Source organism: Melopsittacus undulatus, chromosome 12 (genome assembly GCF_012275295.1).
Source record: "Melopsittacus undulatus isolate bMelUnd1 chromosome 12, bMelUnd1.mat.Z, whole genome shotgun sequence".
NCBI lineage: Eukaryota > Metazoa > Chordata > Aves > Psittaciformes > Psittaculidae > Melopsittacus > Melopsittacus undulatus.
In genome coordinates this window covers 6,376,010-6,398,131 of record NC_047538.1, presented here as the reverse complement: position 1 = coordinate 6,398,131, position 22,122 = coordinate 6,376,010, and the positions used below count along the sequence as shown (strand labels likewise).

The following is a 22,122-nucleotide window of genomic DNA, read 5'->3' as shown; positions in this document are numbered from 1 at the left end:
GGGTACTTTGGGAACAAGCATGTGAAGTTTAGACTGTGGTACCCAGAGTTCCTGTTAGTGAGTGCAGTCATGGACCTTCTCACTTTGCTTTGAGCAGTTTGCATCATGTCTTGCTTTCTTGCTAGTGAAACAGTGAGTTAAGCTTGTGGAGGCCTTGAGCTCTTCTTCCAGCTCTGCAGAATGTGATTGCTATGCTAGATCCTAACTGCAGGAAAGCAGGGAGGGGAAGATGCTAAGGGAATATCAGAGATGAGTTCTGTGTTTTCTTATCTCCTCCTTGTGAGCTTGTGAGGTGGGACTTGCTGTCCACATCTCCTGCCCAGGGAAGGGCTCCTCATGACACTGGGGATGCTGGGGGTGGGAGCTTGCCTGCCTTAGGAGTCTAAAGGAAAGCTGTCTGGATGCTAATGCAATGCAAGTGGCTGCGCCAGGCTCTTGGCCAGGGAGCAGGAAATAGATGTAATTGGTGCCTCCAGTGGATGGTGGGGAACAATTAGAATAATCAATGGGCCATGAGGATGATTGGCTCTGGGAGAAGGAGAGCACCTGGGACAGCCTGGAAATGCTGAGGACTGTGCACCAGCCTAAGACTGAACTTCCCTGCAGCAGCCATCGAGGGAACAAAAAGCACTCTGGTTTTCTGTGCAAAGCCAGCAGAATTTGGCCTTTACAGAAGGGAAATGGGGGGGACGACTAAGAAACAGCAAGAAGTGATGGGGAAATGCAGCTCCTTGGGGTGTCTGGGACCAGCTGAAGTGGTGATCTCCCCTTAAGGGGCTTTGCTTTCATATGGCAAGGCTCAAGAGGGTGACTTCTGAAACCAAAAGCCTGAAGGGCAGTGTCAGGGCCTTGGTTTCTCCTGGAGCAAGGGGGGCTGAACAGATCAACTGCAGAGAGACAGGCTGTGCAAGGCCTGTGGCTGCCTGGCATCTCTGCTTGGTGAATGGGGCTGTTGTCTCTCTCGGTGGGGACTGCTAGCTTAATGATGCAGCATTGTGAGCCCCAGCAGGAGAGTGAACACCATGAGGCCCATTAGGGCTGGGAAAATCCATGTCCCATTAGCAGCCATTGGGGGGGAAGGAAAAGTAATAACAGCAAAAATAGGCCTGGCTCTGAGCTGCTGGGAGCTGCAGCTTGCCTTCTGTAACAGCACTGCCCCTGTCTGCCCATTCCATTTGTTTTTTCCCAATGGTTTTTAATGGGATGTAGGCTACTCAGCTTCATGAGACTCAGTAGATAGCAACCCTTTAGCTGGGGATTAAAAGGCTGGCCCCCAATTACCTGATTAGTGCTACAGGGTGATGAGCAGAGGCTGTATCTGTGAGCTGGGCTCAGTATCAGTCTCATTCCTGTGCTTTAGGATCCCTATTGCTAGGAGGGTTTTCTGGTGCCTTTATTTCGACATGCCCATCTCAAAGGCACTTCTGTGGAGTCTCAGGAAGTTGGAAGTAGCACAACTCAGCATGATTCAACACCTTTTTAATGTGCTCAGTTTGAGTTCCAGCAGTCCTGTTTGCATCCTGAACTCTGAGCTGCTTTGGGAATGGGGACTTCTCATAGGCAGTGTGAAAATACAGGGAAGTCCCAACTAACAGCCTCTGCTCCCTGCTCAGGATGTGTGAGGATGAGACCTTGCATGATCTGTGGGTTTCATTTACTGCTGCTGGGAATGACTGGGGTCCTGGAGAACAGGACATGGGCAGTTGGTGCAGCAGTTGTTTGTTGTCAGAACTGGGCTTCTGCTTCTGTTTGTGATGCTTTTAAGCTCAACTGTTTCCTGCTTAGGCAGAGCTGGACTCCTGTTTAACTGCTGTGGAGTGCTAGCTGCCAGGGCTCTGCAGGCAGCATGGCTCTGGGCACAGAAGAGGGCCCAAAGGTACTGCCTGTAATGGGGATACTTAAAGTTACATGCCAGAGCAAATGAGAGGAGAGCAGCACGAACCTGTCTGTCCATTAGAACTGGTAGGGGGCTAAGGAAAACGTTTTCACCCTGCAAGCTCCCTTACTCCATGATGGAGCTTGCTGGAGCTATATAGAAGTGGATGGGTACAGCTTAGGTCAGCTGAATGCAGCTGTTTGGCAATGACTCTGGATTGCTCTTGCTGCATTTAGCTCCCCAGGTCTCTCCTCTGGCATGCACAGACTTGTTTGGAACAAGCTGCTTTCTTCATGCACCTCCCCAGCACATAGGTCTCTTGGGGGGCAGTGGATGGAAAAGCATCTCAGAGTGGAAAAGAGCAAATATTGGTTGGGGATTTACTCCCTTTTCCCCTTCTCAGGCCAGCCTCTGACTTTCCATCCTGGTGCTGCAGGTTATTGCTTGTAAGTGCTCAGCTCCCACAATCAATATTGCCCAGCTGGGGACCATCACTGTGAAACGGGCTGGGAGAAATTGCTGGAATTGGCTGAAGGAGCAATGAGCATCTCCTGGCTCCCGTTGCCTCTTCCCTCTATCCCTCTTCTGTCTTCCTCTCTGCTGAGAGGCTGCTTTGTGGGCTCTTCCTGCTGGGGGGAAGCTCAGGGGAGGGTTGGAGTGGATGTGGAGCATGTTGAGGGGTGGTCTGATGGGTGGGAAGAGAACAAATGAGTTATTACTGCAGGGTGAGTGTTTCCAAGCAAGCTAATGTGTGCTAATGCCTGAGTGCTTCCCAGGAGGTGTGCAGCCAGGCACGGGCAGGGCAGCTGATTCTCACAGAGCACTTGGGATTCAATTTGCATTCTGATTGTCTTTGCCCTGCTGGCCTGAGCCCTTGCAAGTAAATCCTCCTCCTAATCCCCCTCCGGAGAGGTGTAAAGAGCACTGAGGTGGTGTCAATTGCAAGTACTTAATGGCATTGATATTGGCCTTGCTGCAGCAGCAATGCTCTTGGCCCATCGGTCTCCATAAAGGGGTAGCCATGGTGTAGACATCTTCAGCACGTTGACATTTAACTGTGCTCAGCTGTCAGAGCTTTTGGGGTTGGGGGTGACCAGCACAGTCTGGCTTTATCGTGCTTGGCTACCCAAGCTCACATGGATGCATGGCTTTGAGTCCAGAGATGTAGGACAGCTGGATCCATTGCTATATCATTTTATCCATGCTAAGGTTTCAGCAGTAGATGGCCCATTAGCAAAAGTAGTTTATTAGGTAAAGATCAATAGAGCAGTGGTGCTTTGCATGTATCAGTCACCTTTGTAATGAACTCACAAAGCTGTGGCTCTCCTTGTTGGCAGCAGGCAGACCCAACAGTGTGGCTTACCCGTACTGGGCAAAGCCAAGTTCCTGTGTCTAAGCTCACTGATTTAGGTTTAAAAGTACAAATTAAGGTTGTTCTTACTGGTGGTTTTGGTTTTTTCCAGCTTGAAGACTTGAACTTCCCAGAAATCAAACGTAAGAAGCTAAATGAAAGCAAGGAGGAAGATAAGAAGGAATTCAAGGACCTCTTTGAGCTGGACAGTGACTCTGATGAGGAGAATGCTGGATTCCCTGTAAAAGGTATGGGGTTGGGGCTGGGCATGCATTCTTCTTGTGCAGAATTCTCTGTGATGTGAGTCAATACAGTCTTCCCCTAATGGGTGCATGCTGGCCATGCTTGGTTCAAGAGATGCTCTGTTAAGGAGAAGAGAGCACAGGATGATGATGCCTTTTGGAGGCATTTTAAAGTGACAAGAGGTGGTTGGGAGGCTTTTATCCTTCTCTAGCTCTACTTTATCAATCCAGCTCTTTTTAAAGCCTTATTTCCTGCATTAACCTTTTCTATACATGACCCATAGTCTCTCCTCCTCTTAGCACTTTATCACAGACACTGACCTCAGCATCACAACCCAAGAACTGGGGGATGTGTGGCTGAACACAGACCCTGCTTTCAGAGGCTTCAAATTAGCAGCCATAGGTTCATATTCTAATTCCCAAGGAGGGAGTTCTCCTTGTCCACGTTCTGGGCTGAAGTTTCACTTTGGAGAACATAAAAGTGAGTGGAGAAATTCATGGGTTTTGTTTCCTCACCTATAAAAGGGGAATAAGACAGTTCTAACAGACAGCAGTCTTTGCTGTCTACCTCGGTGCAAACAAGAGCTATCAGAGGGGCTGGCTACCAGAACAAGGATCTTTATGGAAGAATGGTTATTCTCTCTCTCCATGCACTTCTGATTCATGTGTTTGATAGTGACTGATGTTGCAAGTGTTCTTGGCAAGCCAAGAAAGGGTCTATAGGGAGAAGGGAGTGATGTGACCACGAGAGGGCCACAGTAAATTGTGGAACCTGCCTGAGAAATTGCTGTGATTTGAGGCCAAACTTAGGTGTTCCGTTTGTGATGTGGCATGTTTGGGCCATCACAGGTACATAGAGGAATGTGACTTGGGGGAACGCTGAGTTTTCCTCTTTGGAGGTTTAGCTTATGGATAAAGCCTGTGTGCACATTGTAAGGCATGAGGATAAAGCTGGAGGCTTAACACAGAACCAGTGTCTCCCTCACAGGAGGAGGAGAAGGTTGGAAAGCTCAAGGTTGGAGGTAGGTGACCCAGCAAAGAATAGGGGGAGAGCAGAAGTGAGCACATGACTGAGAGATCAGTGTGGCATCCAAATGAGTTGCTGAGATAGACCCTTGAGATTTGGGGCTGTCCTGCCTGCTGTATGAGTCAGTGCCTTAGAAGAACCAGTGGCTTCTATCAGGGCAGAGATAACTGCAGCTCGGAAGGCAGGATGCTGTGATCCAGGGAAAACCAGGGTCTCTTCCTGTGCCTCCCAGGAACTGACTTTATTGGACACTTGTGAGGTTTCTTGGACTGACAGGCTTCTAAATACCCATTGGGATCTAATGGGGCATGTCTGTGATGAATATACACCTCCTACATGTGCTTGTGCTACCTGCCCATGAGGTTCTTTGGCAGCTTGAAGGGCCTGACATATATTGTGAAGAGAGTGCAAGTGAGGACTGAGTTCTGTTTGATGCCAAAGGGCATCCCTGCTCCTTGTGTGTGTCTCAGAGCTGTGGTACCTGCTCACTGCTACCATTGGTATCCAGCATTCCTGGCTCAGCTGCCTCTCCACAGCCTTTGTTCCCAGCAGGGTGTTCTCTGGAGGGAAGGAGCAGGCCCTGAAGGCAGCTTCCATCTCAAGGAGCATCTGTGCTCAGCCCACCATGGGTCCTGAGGCACTGGGTCTGCACCAGAGCATAGGGTGAAGTCCCCATGGGGCTGTGGTGTGACTCCACAGTGGGAAAGGGATTGGGAATAGGGAGGCTGGGAAAAGCTCCTGTGTCTTGGGAGATGCTTACAATGAGCTCTTGTTCTTGCTCTGTGTGGGGTGTGAGATGTTCCCAGCCCTGCTCTGCATTCAGTATCTGTCAGGGCTGGCTGCAGATGGAAGTCAGAGAAGCCAGTGCTTCAGTTTGCTGCTGAAAGGAATATAGCTGTAAAGCCAGGAATACAGCTGAGACTGCCCAGTGGTGCTGACCTCCTTGACAGGGAGAGACCTGTTCCAAGTATCTGTGACATTGATGTGTCACAGGGATTTGGGAAGCCCTTCTGACACAGCACTGCTTCCAGATGTGGGCAGGAAGAGGTGGAGCTGATGGGCTCTGCCCTCTCTGCTCTAGGAATGGAAGCAGGGGCATGGTTTGGGAATGCCAAGATTGATGTGGGGAAGAAGAAAAGGCTCCTTGGAAAGGTCAGCCATAGCCAGAGGTGTCCACGCTCTCTTACCGGAAAGAGACAGTTCCAGGATCCTGGAAAGAAGGAGAGCTGTTATTCAGCTGCTGTTCAAAGCCCCCCTCACCTTTGCTTCTGAGTTATGTGAAGTGTTGTATCAGTGCAGGGTTGATTTGGGTTTACCCTGTCCCTAATCCCTATGGAAGAGAGGTCTGGAGGGCAGCTACAGTCCTTGGGTTAGCCATTGCCAGCCAAAACATCTTGCTCATTGACTAATTTGTACCTCAAAGACCTTTTCTCACAGCAGAGCAGGCTTCTGATGGGGTCTTTCCAATCCCAAGCAGGGAGGGAAAGAGGGGCTCCCTATTCTCACAGTTTGCCATCACTCATTCCTGGGATCATCAGCAAGTAAATGATGATCCTGTTGCTTTCCAGCACCACTGGTGCACTTGTGCATTACCTTCCCTTCTGTTCTGAGCATCCCCCCCTTGTCCACCCCTACGTCTACCATCCTCATCCATGCTCTTGCAGGGAAAGGGGATGTGCTGCATCCTGCCCCAGCACTGCAGCAGGGAATGGTCACTGGCATGGTGGTGTTTGCAGCTTACATTAGCCCTTGGTGCCAGGGTGCATGGGACCACCAGCCCCTCTCTTCTTCCTCTGGGGACCAAGAGCAGCAGCATCCTCCTGGAACAGCATCCCTGGAGCAGGCAAAGAGGAGCCACTGGGACTGCCCTGGAGTTGAATAGGGAATGGAGTAGATTTCCCAAAGAACGGGAGACACTGTGGTATGGGATAGGACCAGATTCAGATGGGTTCCTATGGGGAAAATCAGTGTGGGCAGAACATTGTGGTTGTGGATTCTCACAGGGCAGGATCAAGTCTGCACATCTCAGGCGAGGGCAGAAGGAGCTGGGAGAGGGGGAGGACAGAGCATGGGTTTGATCCATCACTGTATCACTAATGGGGATGGGGAAGCTGGTGCATTCCTCTCATTTACAGCTGACAGATCCCTGTGAGGAAAGGCTCCTGGAGATTATTGATGGCTCCGAATGAGGTGCTGGGCTGCCTCATCATGAGGCACTTAAAGGCGAGGAGGGAGCGTGGCTGCAGCATCTCTCTGTGCCCAGCTGTAATGAGTGCTGTGTCCACATTACGTGTTGCTGTGCCTCTAATGAACTTGAGCAGCTTGCTTCATTTATCCCTCATGTAATTGTGTTACAGCAATTTAATGGCAGGGCTGTGGAAGGAGAGGTCAGACACTGTCATTTCCTAAGCAGAATAAGAAATCCCTGCTGTGGGCTGGCAGTTTGAGGATGCAGGGGCTGAGTGAGGAGGCAAAGGGGAGATGCATAAATGAATGGCCCAAGGGCCCCAAACCCAATCCCTGCCCACATCTGGCCTCCTCTGGCTACTCTTAGATGAGCTGTAGCTGGATCTATTGGTGCTGATGCTGTTTGATGGATGAGGAGTTGCCCCTCAGTGTTGCCTGAGCCGCTCAGGTGCCCATCAAGCAGTGATGTGCTCTGCAATCCACCTCTGCATGGATGAAGGTTTCCTCTCCATAACATGGAGCTTCTGGTCCCTCATGGGGGCAATGTCAGGGAGGCTGCTTCTTGCCAGAGCTGAGAGATGGGTGAAGATGGGATGCTGGGAATGCTGCAGCCACCTTATTGGTGGCTCTGTATCCAGTTCAGTGAGTAACATAGGTCAGGTGCTGAGGAGGGAGGATGGGGCAAGAACTAGATGCCATGGTGGGGCCCAAGGGTCACAGTGTGAGAAAGATGTAGGGAGGGTTGAATAAACAGCTTCCTCTGCAGCTTTGGAAGCAAGGGAGGCAGCCTGCAGCACTGAGCTGGGCCTGGCTCAGGGAGAAGGCAAGGAGAAGCTGGTTCTGCTCCCTCTGTTTGCAGTGAGCCCTTCAGGGGTAAAAGCAGCCCTTCAGCAGGTAAAAGGGGGTTCTGCCCTTCTCCACTGCAGTGAGCTCTACAGGGGTAAAAGCAGCCTGTTTCCAGAGGCTCCTGGGCAGGGGATTCCTCCCAAGGCTCCCTTGGCCCTGGTTGTCCATCTCCAGAGGGAATTTGCAGCAATATCTGTTCTCAGACCTTTCTGTTGTGACTAGCAGAGGGAATAAAGCTAGGAGAGGTTTACAGTGATGCCCTGGACCAGACCTCTGTTTCCAGTTACCTGTGACTGTGAAGGTGAGGATATGCAGCACTGTTTCTCAGTGGAACCAGCCCTCTGTGGTCTGAGCTTTGTGACTTTGTCCTCCTCCTTTCCCATGTCTATTCAGTAGCCCATTGTTTCTCATTGTGCTCTTCTGTCTTGCTCTCCCAGCTTTCACACCTCTCTGAGCAGGGCAGGCTTGGGTGCTGCACCAGTGGTGCTCTGGAACAGCAGCAAACCCTGGGCTTTAGCAGTGAAACCTTGCCAAGTGCTTCTGAGGTGACTGGGTCCTGGCCTCTAGCACATGGAACACATCCTTCTCCGGGCCTTAGTGCAGTGCTATTGGAGGGATAGGATCTATTTCTCCTTTAGTCTGACTGTACTCCTGAGGATGAGTGTTGGGATGGTAGAACACACGTACTTGATGTCTGCTGCCTGTGTGTGTGCTCATGTGCTGCTCCTCATCTCGCCATTCGCATCACTTGCAGGTAAAGGCAAAGCCAAGCTGGCCTCAGATGACAGCTCAGAAGCAAGCAGTGAGGAGTATGGCGAGGATGATGATGAAGGAAGGTATGAAATCGAGGAGGACGAGGAGGAACTGGAAGACGACAGTGGCTCGGATGGTGAGTGCAGCAGTTGGGCAATGGGGAAGGGGCTCTGTTGCACTTTGGGGCTCCTCTACGAAGGTACCGTCTCTTGTGTTCTGAGCTGCAGGGTGTCAGGAGGGACCCTTACACACAGCCTGGACAGGGAGAGCTGAGCTGATGCTGAGAACAAAAGGGTTAAGGTCTTTGCAGGCCTTGCTCCACCAACCCACCAGTTCCTTTCATCTCAGGAGCCTCCTGCAGAGAGGCTCAAACAAGCTCCTGAAGTTCAGCCCCCCCCAGCAGGGCTCAGGGCCTTGCTTCAAGGCTCTATGGGGGTGAAGGGTGCTCTGCACTCTTCCTCTGAGCAGTGCCTAGGCTATGGGTAACCCTTTGGTTGCTGCTTCTCCACTGCTGCTCCCAGGATGGGACTGGTGGGAGACCCTGCCCAAGTGCTGCTGCATCTGGGGGTCCTCAGACCCCAAGAGCTCATCTCAGTCTCCCCTCTTTTCACCTTAAGTGATGTTTTCCTATTGCTGATCCTGATCCCTCCTGCAGGTCAGTACCTGCTGCCCGGAGGTACTGGGCAGAGCAGTGGGCATCAAGGTAGGAGGTTTACAGCTCCATGCTTCTTGCAGGCCAGACCAAGCAGCTACATAGGTACTGAGGAAGCCACCAGCTGTGTCACCAGCACTGTGGGGATGTTAATCCAGGCTTTGGTGCAGCTGAGGAGAGAGCATCCTCCCCTTCCCCCCCTTGCACAGCACCACAGGCAGCTGAGAGCCTGCTCAGCACCCAGCAGAGCAGCTCAGGCTTTGGCCCTGTCTGCCAAGTCCCTGTGCTAAGCTGCAGACAGAAACTGGGCCTGCCAAGGGTGTTCCTTTGTGTGCCACTTCCTTCGCCCTTTGTGTCGGAGCAGCAGGGTCTGCTCCTCGCATGCCATGGGGTGCAGGAACAGCCACAAAAGCTGCTCTGTGCTGCCTTTCTGTACTAGTTTGGGGGGCAGGAAGGGGGAAAGAGGCCAAGTGAGAGCACAGCGTGCCTGATTTAGCATGGCAGATGGCTGTGGCTTGGCAGGCACACCCAAACCTTGGCGCTCAGAATAGATGGGTGTTTGATGCATGTTCTGACAGTGCTGTGAAGGAGCAAGAGGGAAAGTTTTCTCTCACTGCCTTTTGGAGTATTCAGAAGGAAAAGCACCAAGGAACAGTGCTTGGGAGGAGCAGGAACTCTGAGCCTCCCTTCTTCCAGCCCTAATGCAGCTTTAGAGCCAGTTCCTGGGTCTCCTTGTTCCTGGATACCCGGTGTAGCTGCAGTGATGTTCCAGCTCAAGCACTCCTGGCCTGTGGCACTTCTGCAGCCATCCATTGGGCTGGGGCAGATCTGCCCTTCCCAAGTCTCAGGCTCTGTGTGTGCTGAGTGTTTCTGTTGTGCTGTTCACCCATACATGCAGCCTGGTTAGGCAATGAGGCAGTGAGGAGCTGGTGTCCATGGCAGCTTCCCAGCCTCCAGCAGGCCAGAGCCTGAGGGGAGAGCTCTGCACATGCTCCCAGTGGAATGAGAGGGAAGGGCACTGGGAATGGGGAATGTCCCTAGAAACCAGTTCCCACTTGTGCTCCCCACTATTAAAGCATCATTTCAGAAAGGAGGGAGCGTGGGGTTAGGTTTACCTTGGGAGGCTCCTTTCCTGCAGCCCTTCATTCCCAGCCTGGCATTTCTTGCGAGGAAGACTGACCTGAGCCATGAGGGATGAAGGTTTGGAAGCACTCACGTTCCCCTTGGATCTCACTGTGTGTCTGCCTCAGGCACAGCAGTTATTCAGGTCTCCCATCACTCCCTGCAGCAGCAGTACATTAATGAGGGGCTGGGATTAATTAGCATTGAGTTGCCTTGTTCCCAATGCAGCAGGATTGAGTCTTCCCTCTCCTTCCCCAGCAGAGGAAGGCACCCGCATTCCACAGGGATCCCAACAGAGGAGCCGCACGCCTGGGATGTCCCGAGCTGACCTCGAGCTGCTGGCTCAGGGAGATGAGGACCTTGTGGAGGACTTGGCCTTCTCTGATGATGACTGAGCCCCCTCGAGCTGCTGGTACCACAGCACCCATCCTGCAGCACCCACAGCTGGGTCCTGGAGCCAGGGTAAGAGCTGGGAGGGCAGCCCTGGGTGCCACCAAGGACTCGGCAGTGATGCAGCAAAGGCGCTGCTTGGACTTTAAAGCTGTTTTCCACCCATTCTGGTTTGGTAACAGTGAAATCGTGCTTGCAGCCAGGCCAGTGAAACTGCTCAGCACCTGTAATAAACAGCCCTTGTTAAAAGCTGCTGCTTTCAGTAGTACAGGGCTCAGTTTCAGCTCCTGGAGTGGGAGCCAAGGGGAAGTACAAGTTCTTTTGTCTGAGGGTCTTAAGATAGAGGCAGAGTGCAGAGATGGGAGGTTGTGCAGGCAAGAAGGGGGGGGGGGGGGGGGGGGGGGGGGGGGGGGGGGGGGGGGGGGGGGGGGGGGGGAGAGGCAAAACTAACACCAGAGGAACCATGTTTTCATTGTATGGTGGGTGTTGGACTTGCTTAGCACAACCAAGGACCAAATCTGAGCCTCTGCTTTGTACCAGACCTACTGTTAGTGACCTAAAATCACCTCCTGGAGCCAGTTCCAGCTGCTGCTGAACACGCTTGGTCTGGTCCTGCCATCAGCAGTGATTGACTGCACATGCCTTGGGCATCAAATCACTGCATCACCTGGGAAGCTTCTAGATGCAGCTCATGCTGTGTCTTCCTGTTGGAGTGATGCTTCTGGGAGGCCCTTGTGTAGCTCAAGGTGGGTAAAGGCAACAAAAACAGCTTCTCTGTAGAGACCACTGTTAGTTAGCAGCTGTTCTACACTGAGTGCTTCTCCTCTCCTGCTTCCAGACATCATTACTGCACAGCTAACAGTGCTGCAGTGTGGTGGGGTGGGCTGTTTGCTTCACTTAGTGTGTTTTGGAGCTTAGCAGCATGAGTAGGGCTGGAGAGGGCTGCTTTACCCAAGTGCAGTTACAGTAATCAGTAGCCATGCACCCAGATGCCCTCAGTCCTTTAAATGGGAGGAAGTAACCTCAGAAATGAGTAAGTTGTGTTTTATTATCCTCATCATCATTATTGTCATTGTTATTATCATTTATAGCCCACTTTGAGAGGAACAAAGCATCTGCTGCTTCATTAGCAGCTCTGGAGTGCTCAAGCCTGAGGTTCCCTATGGCTGGTAAAGCCTCTGTCACAAGGGGAGCTGACTGCAAAGATGAGGCCCTAATGACAAGAGAACTGTTTGTAACTTACCTTTTAGTCCCAAAGAGAAAGGAGATGTTGTTCCTCCTCCCTCTGACTTAGTGGCAAGCTGAAGAACCAACCCTCAGGCTGGCTTTTAGGCCAGAAATGCAGCAGCCCCAACCCACAGAGAGTTGCCACCAACAGCAGGGTAACACACAGAGGAGATCCTTGGGTAAAGAACCACATCCAAGGAGCTCAGGTACCGGCTGGAAATGGTTTCTCCTTTTTTATTTAAACTGATTGCTGGGAAGCAGTTGTATGGTGATGTGATGGGCAATGGCTGGTTGGTTTTTACAATAGAAAGAAGCTAATGTACCACCAAGCTAAGTTTGGTAACAAAAGGACGGCAGCACGTGCAACCTTGAAACAGAAAAGGGCAGGGGGAGCAGAGAGAAAAGTACCACATGTGATTGTTGTTCACAACTGTACAAGTCACAGGAGGGCACCCCCAGGAGTTACCATCACATTCACAGTAGTAACAACTTCTTACCCATTGGTTTAGCCTGAACCCCCCTCCCAGCATCCCTCCCCTGCTCTGGGAACACACAGGTACCTGTCTCATGGTCCACAGCAGGCCAGAATGTGCAGCTGCATCCACCTCTGTAACAAGGCTTGAAAAGAGAACCAAAACAACCCCAGAACAAAAGAAACCCCCACCCCAATGTAGAAATGAGTCTGTCGTACACGTGAGGGAGGCCGGGGTGCCCCTGCACCCACCAGAGCACATCGCTGGGTCTTCTCTTTACCAAGCATTGAATGGGCAAAACCAAGCGGCTCTGCAGGGCTGGAGCATGGGCAGAGCCTGTTCTGTGTGTGCCAGGAGCGGGGCAGCCCCGGGCTGTGCCGTACCATCCACTCCGAAGTAAACATGGACCCGAACTTGCCTTTTAGTTCTTCTTTGTCTTTGTTTTTGGCTGTCTTTGGTATTGGTTCAAAGTTGCTAGAGATGCATAGACACCTGAATGAGGAACTGAGTCCAGTTTCCAGGGAGGAGGAGCCAGCTGGGAAGGTGGGTGCTTTCAGTTCTGGTGATGGGGATGCTGAGTACCGTTGGGAGCAGCAGACGCCTCTTCCCTTCCCTGTTTGGAGCCACCCCAGAAGGTCCTGAAAGCCGTGGTGCTTTGAAGGCAAAGTGTCCATTCCCTGTCCCACGGCTCTGGGGAGCCAGAAGGGGGGTGAAAGGGAACGGGAGCGCTGCTGCAGCCTCTAGAATCACTCTCCCTTCCCTTGCGTTGTCTCAGGACATCTTTGGATTGTTTCTTTCCTTCTCTTTTTAGTCTCTGTTGGGTTTTCTCCAGCCCAACCAAAAAGCAAATGCATCCAATGTAATGAACCCCCTCCCTTCCTCACCCCTGTGTCTCACACAGCTGAGGGAGGCTCTCCCGGCCTCCCCACGCTCTTCACCTTCACTCAACGACCTCAGTCCAGGCCATCAGGAGCTGCCCCTGCCGTTAGGAGGGAGGCTTCGTGGTGTCTCCGAGGGCGCTGGGAGCCCCGTTCTCCTGCTTCGGGGACACGCGGCTGGCGGAGGCGAGGCCGCTGAAGGGGGAGGCCACACTGCCCGTGGATGAGGGCCGCAGCTCCGAGGCCGGGGGCAGCTCCCGCTCCGGGGGCCGCAGGCCGGGAGGCTGCAGTGGGAAGGCCATGGGGAAGCCGGCCATGTACAGGACCCTGCCCACCCTCTTGGCCACCTGCGGGGAGAAGGAGGAGGAAATAAATGCAGGGGGGTAAAAAGGGGCACAAATGGTCCTCAGAAACACGTCAAAGCTGTGTTTTCAGGCAGCAAACCCAGGGTCTGTGCTCCAGACTGGTTTGGGTTGGAAGGGTCCTTAAGAGCATCCGGGTCCTTAAGAGCATCCAGTTCCTTACGTCTAACCTGAACTTGCCCTGTTTCAGTCTGAACCCATCACCCCTTGTCCTATCGCTCCCATCCCTGTTGAAGAGTCCCTCTCCAGCATCCTTGTAGCCCCAGTGAGATACTGGAAGGCTGAAAGAAGAGCTGGGTACCACAGGACCATAGAACACTGACCAAATGACACCCATGTCTTAAGAGCAGGACTTGCTCTTAGAGGGGAGCTGGGCTAACAGGGGAAGGGGGAAAACTGGCTCCAGAGTGGCTGCTGTTCCTACACAGGAAGCCAGAAGCTGCAGCCTCTCCCTTCTCCTGCAGCACCAAAGGGAACTCCCGCAGCCGTTCTCGCCTCCCAGCGAGGGCCAAAGGCCCCCCAAGGTTCCAGCACCTACAGCAGCTGGTTCCCATTTCAGCTGGAACGAAAACACAGGCTTGGGCTCAAACCAGACAACTGCTGCATTATTCACTTAGCAACAGCAGGGCTTTGCTCCTCACTTACACACAGACCCCCCCACCATGCCTTATTATAGCCCTTTAAACACTCCTGATTAAATGGAAGCAAGGTTTTTCTCCCTTCAGCCCATATCTCATGTTTCCCCCCTCCAAATCCCATCTAAGAACCGCTCTGAGCTATTTGGCCTCCTCTGTTTTGGAAGAAACAGAAGAGTTTTATTTCCTCCTGAATTGACCCATAGGGAACAATTGTCCACAGAACCTTTTTATTAGACCCCTCATAAACAGTGAGGGCTGTGGGGAAAGCAGTAAAGTTGCTCTTATTGTTTTACCATAAGGTAATGAATGTGGAAGTTTGTGGCTTAGGGAGGCTCTGCCAGAGCTGGGTATGCAACCAGGGAGGTGCACACGCAGGAGGCTGCCACAGCCATGACAATTCCCAAGGGAATGCACTGGAACAGCCTGTTCCTGACATGTGTCAGGAGCTGTTTTGTGAGCATTAAATGGGGAAACAAAGGCCTCAGTGGAGGTGTTGTGGGTTTGAAATGGGAGTCACCCAGAACCCATGGCAAAGCAGCTGCATGGAAGCAGAGACTTGGGAACTAAGTCCCCTCAAGTAAAGGCCTAACACAACTGATGTGGTTTCCATAGCCCCTGTGTCAATGGATGACTAGCGCAAGCTGGGGGTGCATGGGGGGGCATGGCCCATCAGTAACCAAAACAGAGCCTGTGACTGGCCCAGCAGAGAAGGGAAAGGTCCATTACACACTGGGGAGGAGAAGTAACAACAAATGATGCTGAGAGATGCTAAATGTGTTTGTGCTTCAAGCCTTGACAGAAGGAAGCACCCTGAGCCATGCAGTTCCATAGGAAAGGAACAGCAGAGGGAGGTGGGTCCAGTCTAGAACAGAGCTGGTTCCTCAGATGGCTTCCAGGTACTCTGAGCTGCTGTTTTATGTTCACCTGATGCAAAAGCATCTCCCCTGCCTCACCTGGTTGCAGGTTTCCTCCTTTCCTGGCCCTGTTTGTGGGAACATCCTAACATGTCCTTTCCAGCAGGAGCTGGTCCATGTAGGAGTTTCCCACTTCACCCTCTTCCTCCCTCCCATCACTTGTCCTGAGCTACTTCCTTCTGCCCCTGGCCTCTGAGTACCACTGGGTGACAGCTGAGTAGATGGAACATTCTGGAGCCTTGAATCCAGGATTACAAGTAAATAAATTAACTATTATTGCGCTTAATGAATTCTATTCAATCCATGAGGTCCTAACAGGCCTTTCCTGCTTAGGGACAACATGAACATGTGCTACTTGCTGCTGTATAGAGACCATTCCTACCTGTGACCTGATCTTCAGTGCAGGTCCGAGTTTGAGCCCCATGTTGTTCAGTAAGTGCTCTTCCGTCAGGAGGGGCAGGGTCTCCCCATCAATAGCCTGCTCTCGGAATACCTGGAAGCAACCAGAACACAGATCCAGGCTTAGGAATGCCACTGATGTGCCTGATGCTCATGCACAGGAAGGTTCTGTGGAAAAGGTGGAGTGAGTTAGTATTGATACACGAGGTAGGAACAATCCTGTATCCACAGGCAGGAGCCAGTGAGTGAAAGGAGGCACATGGCAATGGGAATTGGGGCTGGTTGGGCCAGTTTGGATAAAGCAATACTTTTATTTACCTTTATGGTGTGATGGGGCAGGAACAGCCCCAGGTTTGGGCACCTTTCTCTTCCCCAGCACCGACAGGAGTTAGTAACTACCCCAATGCCCCTGTAGTGGTACTGTAGTGTATGTGGTACCACTGAATAGGAAGGCAACACACTGGCAGTCTCTTACCCCTCTCCTGGTTCACCGAGTGATGTGCACACCTGGACTCTCAGCAGTGACAGCAGGGCTGGAATAACCTGAACAGCAGTTTCCACATTCCAGCCATGCAAACCTGCACCATCCTAACACCCTTCAAAGGACAGCAAAAAAGCACTTCCTTTTGCCCCTACCTATTGCCAATGCCAGGGTCCTGCAAGAGTTTCCCACCTCATAGGGACTGTGTAATAAAGGTGAAGGTCTGGATCTTGCTCCACCTTCATGCACAGAGCAGGGCCTCCCTGGGGTGCTTACTCTGCATGTACAGGCTGCATACTCAATGAGTAAACTGCAACCACTATGTAACTCAGGCTGCAGGTCCCTCTGTGGGGAGGCGTCGGGCAGAGACCTGGGTTTCCCTATGAAACCCACTTCCAGTGTTCTGTTCCTGGATGCTCCCCCCATGAACTGTGTGGGGCAATGCCTTGTGCATGGTGTTACTATCACTAAACACCGTAGCAAAGGTGTTTAAAGGGTTCAAGTCACTCCAACGGCTTCTTTGTCAGCCCATGGCCATCCCTCTGGCTGTTAGAGCCGAGGCAGCTGAGCTGATGCAGGGATCTGATGCTGGGCTCCAGCACAGAGCTGCTCAGGACCGCAGCACACGGCTCTGCTCTGCCCTACCAACATCACCAATTCCCTCCCTCCACAGCCAGTGTAGGCTGGGAGCCAGAAGCCTCCCTTTGCACACACTGAAAGCCTTGTAACTGGAGGACAGCATCCCCTTGGCTGTCCCATGGGCCTGATCCACGACAGGGACAAAGCTGAGGGCTGCTGAGGGCTGCAATGAGGCACAAGCCCTTGTTTGTCTCAGCACAGCCTCCTGCTGGTGTTGCTGGCAGGAACAGCCTGCAGAGCAGTGCCAGACCTCCCCAGCACTGTGGTTTGGAGAGGAGAACACGGGCAGCTCGGAGCTGGGTCACCGCTCAACACAGGCATTGGCACACAGTAAAACCTGCTGGGACCCGGCCCTGGTGCACACAAACACCGTCCCTGCAGCCGTGCTCAACAGGAGCCTGGATACAGCAGCTCCCATCATCTAACACGGTGTCTGCAATGCACTGAGGCTGCTGAAGCTCTGCCTCAGCCACGTATTGATTTCTTGCTCCACCAGGAGCTGGCAACGGAGCTGGAAATGGATGAGCCTCCTGCAAAGTGGCTCCGGTAAAGAGAGAAGCTTCCAGGCAACTCCTGCTCTTCATTCCCCAGCACAGGAATGCAGACAAAGCACAGCACCACTGGTGCAGGAGCACACTGAGGTAACAGAGACATGTTTGGTATGGGTGTGTTTTGGTTCTAGAGCCTTTGCTTGAGCTTTAACACCCATCCCCTTCACCGTCCCCACTAAACCCAGCTCCTGAACCCCACTCCACACACACAGACCTGCTGCTTCGCACTCCCACCCACCCACCTTCCTTTGTAACCAGTGTCCCTCCCTCTCCCCACATCAGACACTGCCCTTATACACACACAGTCATCCTGATCCACTCTCCAACACAACCCAAACCTCTGTTGTTCCCCTTGGGGACCTTTACATGTACCCCATCCCTGCAACAAGCACTTGCTTTCCCAAGTGCTGCCTCTCACCTGCATGCACAGGTCCTTGCGCCCCTGAAGCATTGGGTTTACAGGTGCTTTTAACAAAGAGCTTCCTCAGGTCTCATCTCCACCTCCCCTCTGTCAGTGTAAGCCCATTTCCTCCTGTCCTGTCACTACAGGCCCTTGTAAAAAGCATGGAAGCAGGATGCTGAGCTCTACCAGTAGCATGGCTGGGGCAGGCGTTCAGCAATGACCAACCCTTGCCCCTACTCCATCCTCTCCCATCTGCAAGGCCCATCACACACCAGGATCTCCACTACCAGCAAGCAGCTGTTTCCCAGTGCAGTGGGACACTGCAAGCACACCATGCACAGGCAGCAGGGACAGGACAGGGGCTGTCTTCAGAGGAGCTTTACCTGAGTGTACTCGGTGCAGCCGGACAGGTTGGACACGAAGCTGCACACGTCCTCCACTGTCCATTTGCTGATGTCTTCCAGCGCGGGGCTTTCCTCCCCATCCAGGAACAGACCTCCCATGGTGCCTGGATTGTTTGGAGTCAGGGGGTAGGGGAGGAGAGAGAAACATAAATCATTCAAATCCCACCCGGACAACAATGTGAATATGTTTCTCCAGCCACACATTCATCTTTAATGACCTGTCAATTAAAGCACTGGGCAGGGTCAATTCATAGGCCTCTTCCTCCTGGAGGTCCCCAGCTTGGAAAGGGGGGTAAGGGAAAGCAAAGCAAAGCCCTGGCTAATGTATTTCATGTGTTTAATGTTCTTCAGCTGTGGGGACGGGATAGGGGGAAGGGAGAGGAAAGAAACAGCCCTCAAGGAGGGTTTCTCCACTTGCACTGCTCTGCCTGCCCTGTGGGCTGCTTCCCCCATCCCTTCTCCTGGTGAAGTGGTCCAAATGGGGATGGCCCCAGCCCCTCTCCCTGGTGGCCACTGCCTTGCCAGAGCCTCAATCACACGAGAAGAGCTCACTCTTTCCATGGGTTCATTTTCAGCCCACCCCAGTGTGAAGCATCCATGGGATCGGCTGCCCCAGAGCGCACTGGAGCCAGGTGATGGGTGATGGGATGATCCCCGCCAGCCCCTGGGGCACTCTGAGCTCAGTTCAAGCCCGTGAGTCAATGCTCTGCAATGCAACAGCAGTTCAGGTCCCAGCCCTGTCACCACTGACAGAGGGGATGGGTTCCAAAGGGGGGGACGAGCCTCCCACATCCCTGTATCCGCAGTGCCTGACAGCACGGAATGGGCTGGCGCCAGGAGCTGAAGAAAGGCACAGAGAGTAAGAAACCCCAAGCAGTTAACTCCTATCTACTGCAATGGGTAACAGGGAAATGCAGCAACAAGTAATGAAGAAACTGAGGTCCAGAAGACACCCCTTCATGGGGGAGGAATGAAAGGTGCTGCCAAGCTGTGGAGCTCACTGCTGCATGATACCATTCAGGCCAAGAGGACATGCACAGGGATATGAACATCCATGATTACAGTGAATAGAAGAGTTTATGAGGGGTATAAAGCAAGAGATGAGCAGAAAAAGTCCTTCTCCCAGGGATCTATCACACCAAAACTATCAGTCCTGTAGTCTTAAGGTCTGACAGCACCATGGATGTGACTCCGCTCCTTGGCTCCCCTCCACAGCAGGCTGGGTATCAGATACAGGCTTCCATAAGTAATGACAAGATAAAGTGGGATGCAATGAAATCCTGGTGGGAAGCACAAGGGCCAGTTCCCTGGGGAATGACCAGGTCAGAGGGAAGAGGCACAGGAAGAGCAGAGCCACGCGCCGAGTCCCCACTTGCTGGCAGAGCCACGAGCACATTCCAAAGGACAGGAATTACACAGGAAGTTATCGTGCCAATAAGATGCCTCTAACCCAGCAGCTGTGGTCAGACACTGTGTAATCATTTCCATGACGTTTCCGCTCCCAGCTTCCCGTTTCCCTTCCCAACCTCCAGCACCACCACATCCCTCCCTCCTCCTGGGGATGGAGACAGCAACATCTGCTTCAGCCAGAGCTGCAGCTGATGGGCACTCCAGTGCCAGCACCCTGGGTCCCATTGGAGGCCAGGCAGCTCCTCGTTCCCTTTGCTCCCTCTCCTTCCAGCCTGAGAAGGCTTCCAACGCTTGTGTGTGTGATAACAGCCATAGGGAATGACTGAGAGCTGCCAAAGAGGCAGCCCCAGCTCCCAGACAGAGAGATGGACACGAGCCCTCATTCCCATCCCCATCCCCTTTCCCAGCTGCTTGTGCTAAACCCCACAAAGCACTCCAATGGCTCAGGGCTTGTTCCCCTTTATTCTCCCTTTCAGGAGAGGGTTTTTCCTTCTCCTCCCTTCGGAAGGGTGGCTGCAGCTTGGGAAACAGAGGAAGTGCAACTGAACTCAATGATCCCAGGCACAGTCAATGCTCGGGCGAGACACCTCCATCTGCAGCCAGAGCTGTGTCTCTGAGGGGGTCTGACTCTCATAGCCAACTGCTTTCAAATGAGGTACTTCCTTATTCCAAAAGCAAGCCAAGGATTGAACTGCAGCAATGTGGAGCTTGGGAATGAGTTCTCCAGCCAGAACCACCCTTGGGGTTTAAGCTCAGCCTGATCAGTGCCCACCAGCACCCAGATGCCTCCTTCACAAGTGGCAGGGATGCAGGGAAAGGCATAAAGCTTCCCTATGCTCCCTTCTCCTGTGTGCTGGCAATCCATGAGCTGCACCACATCCAGGATCATTCCCAGGGCTCCCAACACTGCCCCAGAGCTGGGCTAACAACTGCTTCTCCTACATAAGCCTCCTCTGTGGTTTCCTCTCCTTTGTCCCTTTGTGCCCCCAGAAGGGGAGGGAGAGGTTGTGATGCACACAGGGGTGCACACACAGTGAACCTGCTGTGGCCAGGGCTGAGGACAAGGCAGCCTCTCTGTATGGGACCAGGAATACCTTCCACATACCCACACAGAGAAATACAACACAAAGTATTTCCCTCAGAGAGTTTGCTTTCCCTTCCCATCTGTACCAGGGAAGCAAGGATTGACTGCTGGAAATGTTCTTGGGATGGGGAAGGTAAATGCCAATACTTTGGGTTCTGGCCTGTGATTTCTATGGCAAGAGGGTGGGAACCTATTTCCATGGAAGTGAGTGTGAAACACCCCTATTCCCTGCAGAAAAGCCCCAAATCTCAAAGCTCCAGACTCAGTCCTCACCCCGTGTATTGAGAACCCCTCAAGCCCAGTTGTGAACCTCAGGTCACTGGTCCTTTCCAACCCTGAAGCCCCTGGAGCAGAGGGGCTCCTATCCTTCCTCCTCAGAAGACACAGCATCATCTGCTCCACTCTGGCAGCCTGGACAATGATAACAAATAGGTGCCAAGCAGCTGGAAGGGATGCACCTTCTATTATAATAATGACATGTCACTGGCTCCTGCTGGACTCCGAGGATGCAGAAAGGGCAGCATCCATTCCCTGCCAGGCCTCCTGTGTCTGCCTCTGTGATAAATGATAGTCCAAGGACCTGCTAATGGATTATGGAGCCATTTCACCAGATGGGGCCCAGCGTTGTAGGGACTGAAAAGCATCCATCGTCCCAGGCCGGGGTCCTGTAGCCAGGTGCCTATGTAAAAGCCCTCAGCACCCATGCTGCAACCCATTTATAACTTCCCTTCCTCCTCCTGGTATCCAGCTGCCCCAGAAGAGCAGCTAAAGGCTGAGCAGGTCAGAGAACAGCAATCCTGTCCATCCCAGGAAGGGAAACCTGTTGTGAATCGAGCTGCACAGACAGAGGAGCCTTTACTCCTGCCTCCACAGGAGACATTCAGGTGCCAACTGGGAAATCAGTGCACAAAGCACTGGGTTTAATCAGCTTTGCTCCCCCTCTGTAACCCCTCTCCCTGTGCATCCCCCCCCTTCCCTCACACTCAGGTCATGGAGCTGCAAGGCTCTGTTAATTGCTCTCCAGACTATGGATCGATGGGAAGATTTTAGCCTCCTGCACACTCCATCCTTCACCTCTTCCAAAGGACGGGGCTGGAGGAGGCGGTGGGAGGAGGAAGGGAATGAGGCTGCTGAAACCTGCTCCAGATGAGGTCATTGAGCAGCAGCCGGATCCCTGCAAGGCAGCTCAGGGAACCGACCCCCTCTGCCTGCCGCATCCATACCCATCCCACCGGGACAGCTCTGCCTCCAACCGGGAGCATCCTCTTGCTGGGAGGACACTGCCTGGAACTCAGAGATCGTTTTCAACCTGCCCCTTCCCTCCTTTCCTGCCTCTGGCTGTTGCTTTTGGCCTCCCACGTTACCTGCCTTGCTAAGGTTATGTTATAAGGGCAGCCTGCAGCGTACAGCACATCACCATCATCCAGGCCCAAAGAGCAGTCCTTGTGCAAAAACAGTCCTTGTTCAGCCTGGACAAGAGAAGGCTCCTGAAGGGGAGACCCTGGAGCAGCTCCAGTGCCTAAAGGGGCTGCAGGAAAGCTGGAGAGGGGCTTGGGACAAGGGATGTAGGGACAGGCCAAGGGGAATGGCTTGAACCTGCCTGAGGGGAGACTGAGAGGCAGAAGCTGGGATTCTATGATTCAATGCAAAAAGCACCAGGGAAACGGCACTGGGGGTGCAGGTCTGTCTTCAGGTGGTTTGTGTTCCCAAAGGCGAGAGCAACACATCCTCACTAACACACATTACCCCAGCACATCCCACCATCCCTGCAGCACCTGGATCAATACAGCCCTCAGTATTCCAGCTGCTGAAC

General features: G+C 52.9%; 2 protein-coding genes across 6 annotated transcripts in view; one reads left to right on the top strand and one right to left on the bottom strand.

Moving 5' to 3' along the window:
• NOC2L (NOC2 like nucleolar associated transcriptional repressor) overlaps positions 1 to 10,738 on the top strand; it is a 43,387-nt gene extending 32,649 nt beyond the window's left edge. Inside the window, exons 17-19 of the mRNA XM_034068625.1 lie at positions 3,340 to 3,475; positions 8,284 to 8,418; positions 10,318 to 10,738. Of these exons, the coding sequence (XP_033924516.1) occupies positions 3,340 to 3,475; positions 8,284 to 8,418; positions 10,318 to 10,451 (405 nt within the window). The 3' untranslated portion in view covers positions 10,452 to 10,738. The remainder of the gene's footprint in view (positions 1 to 3,339; positions 3,476 to 8,283; positions 8,419 to 10,317) is intronic.
• A 1,142-nt stretch (positions 10,739 to 11,880) lies between these two features.
• SAMD11 (sterile alpha motif domain containing 11) overlaps positions 11,881 to 22,122 on the bottom strand; it is a 104,835-nt gene continuing 94,593 nt past the window's right edge. For all 5 annotated transcript variants that reach the window (XM_034068178.1, XM_034068177.1, XM_034068179.1 and 2 more), the window contains 3 exons: positions 17,795 to 17,919; positions 15,321 to 15,431; positions 11,881 to 13,371 (listed from right to left, as the gene is read on the bottom strand). In XM_034068178.1, coding sequence (XP_033924069.1) covers positions 13,132 to 13,371; positions 15,321 to 15,431; positions 17,795 to 17,919 — 476 coding nt within the window. In that variant the 3' untranslated portion in view covers positions 11,881 to 13,131. The remainder of the gene's footprint in view (positions 13,372 to 15,320; positions 15,432 to 17,794; positions 17,920 to 22,122) is intronic.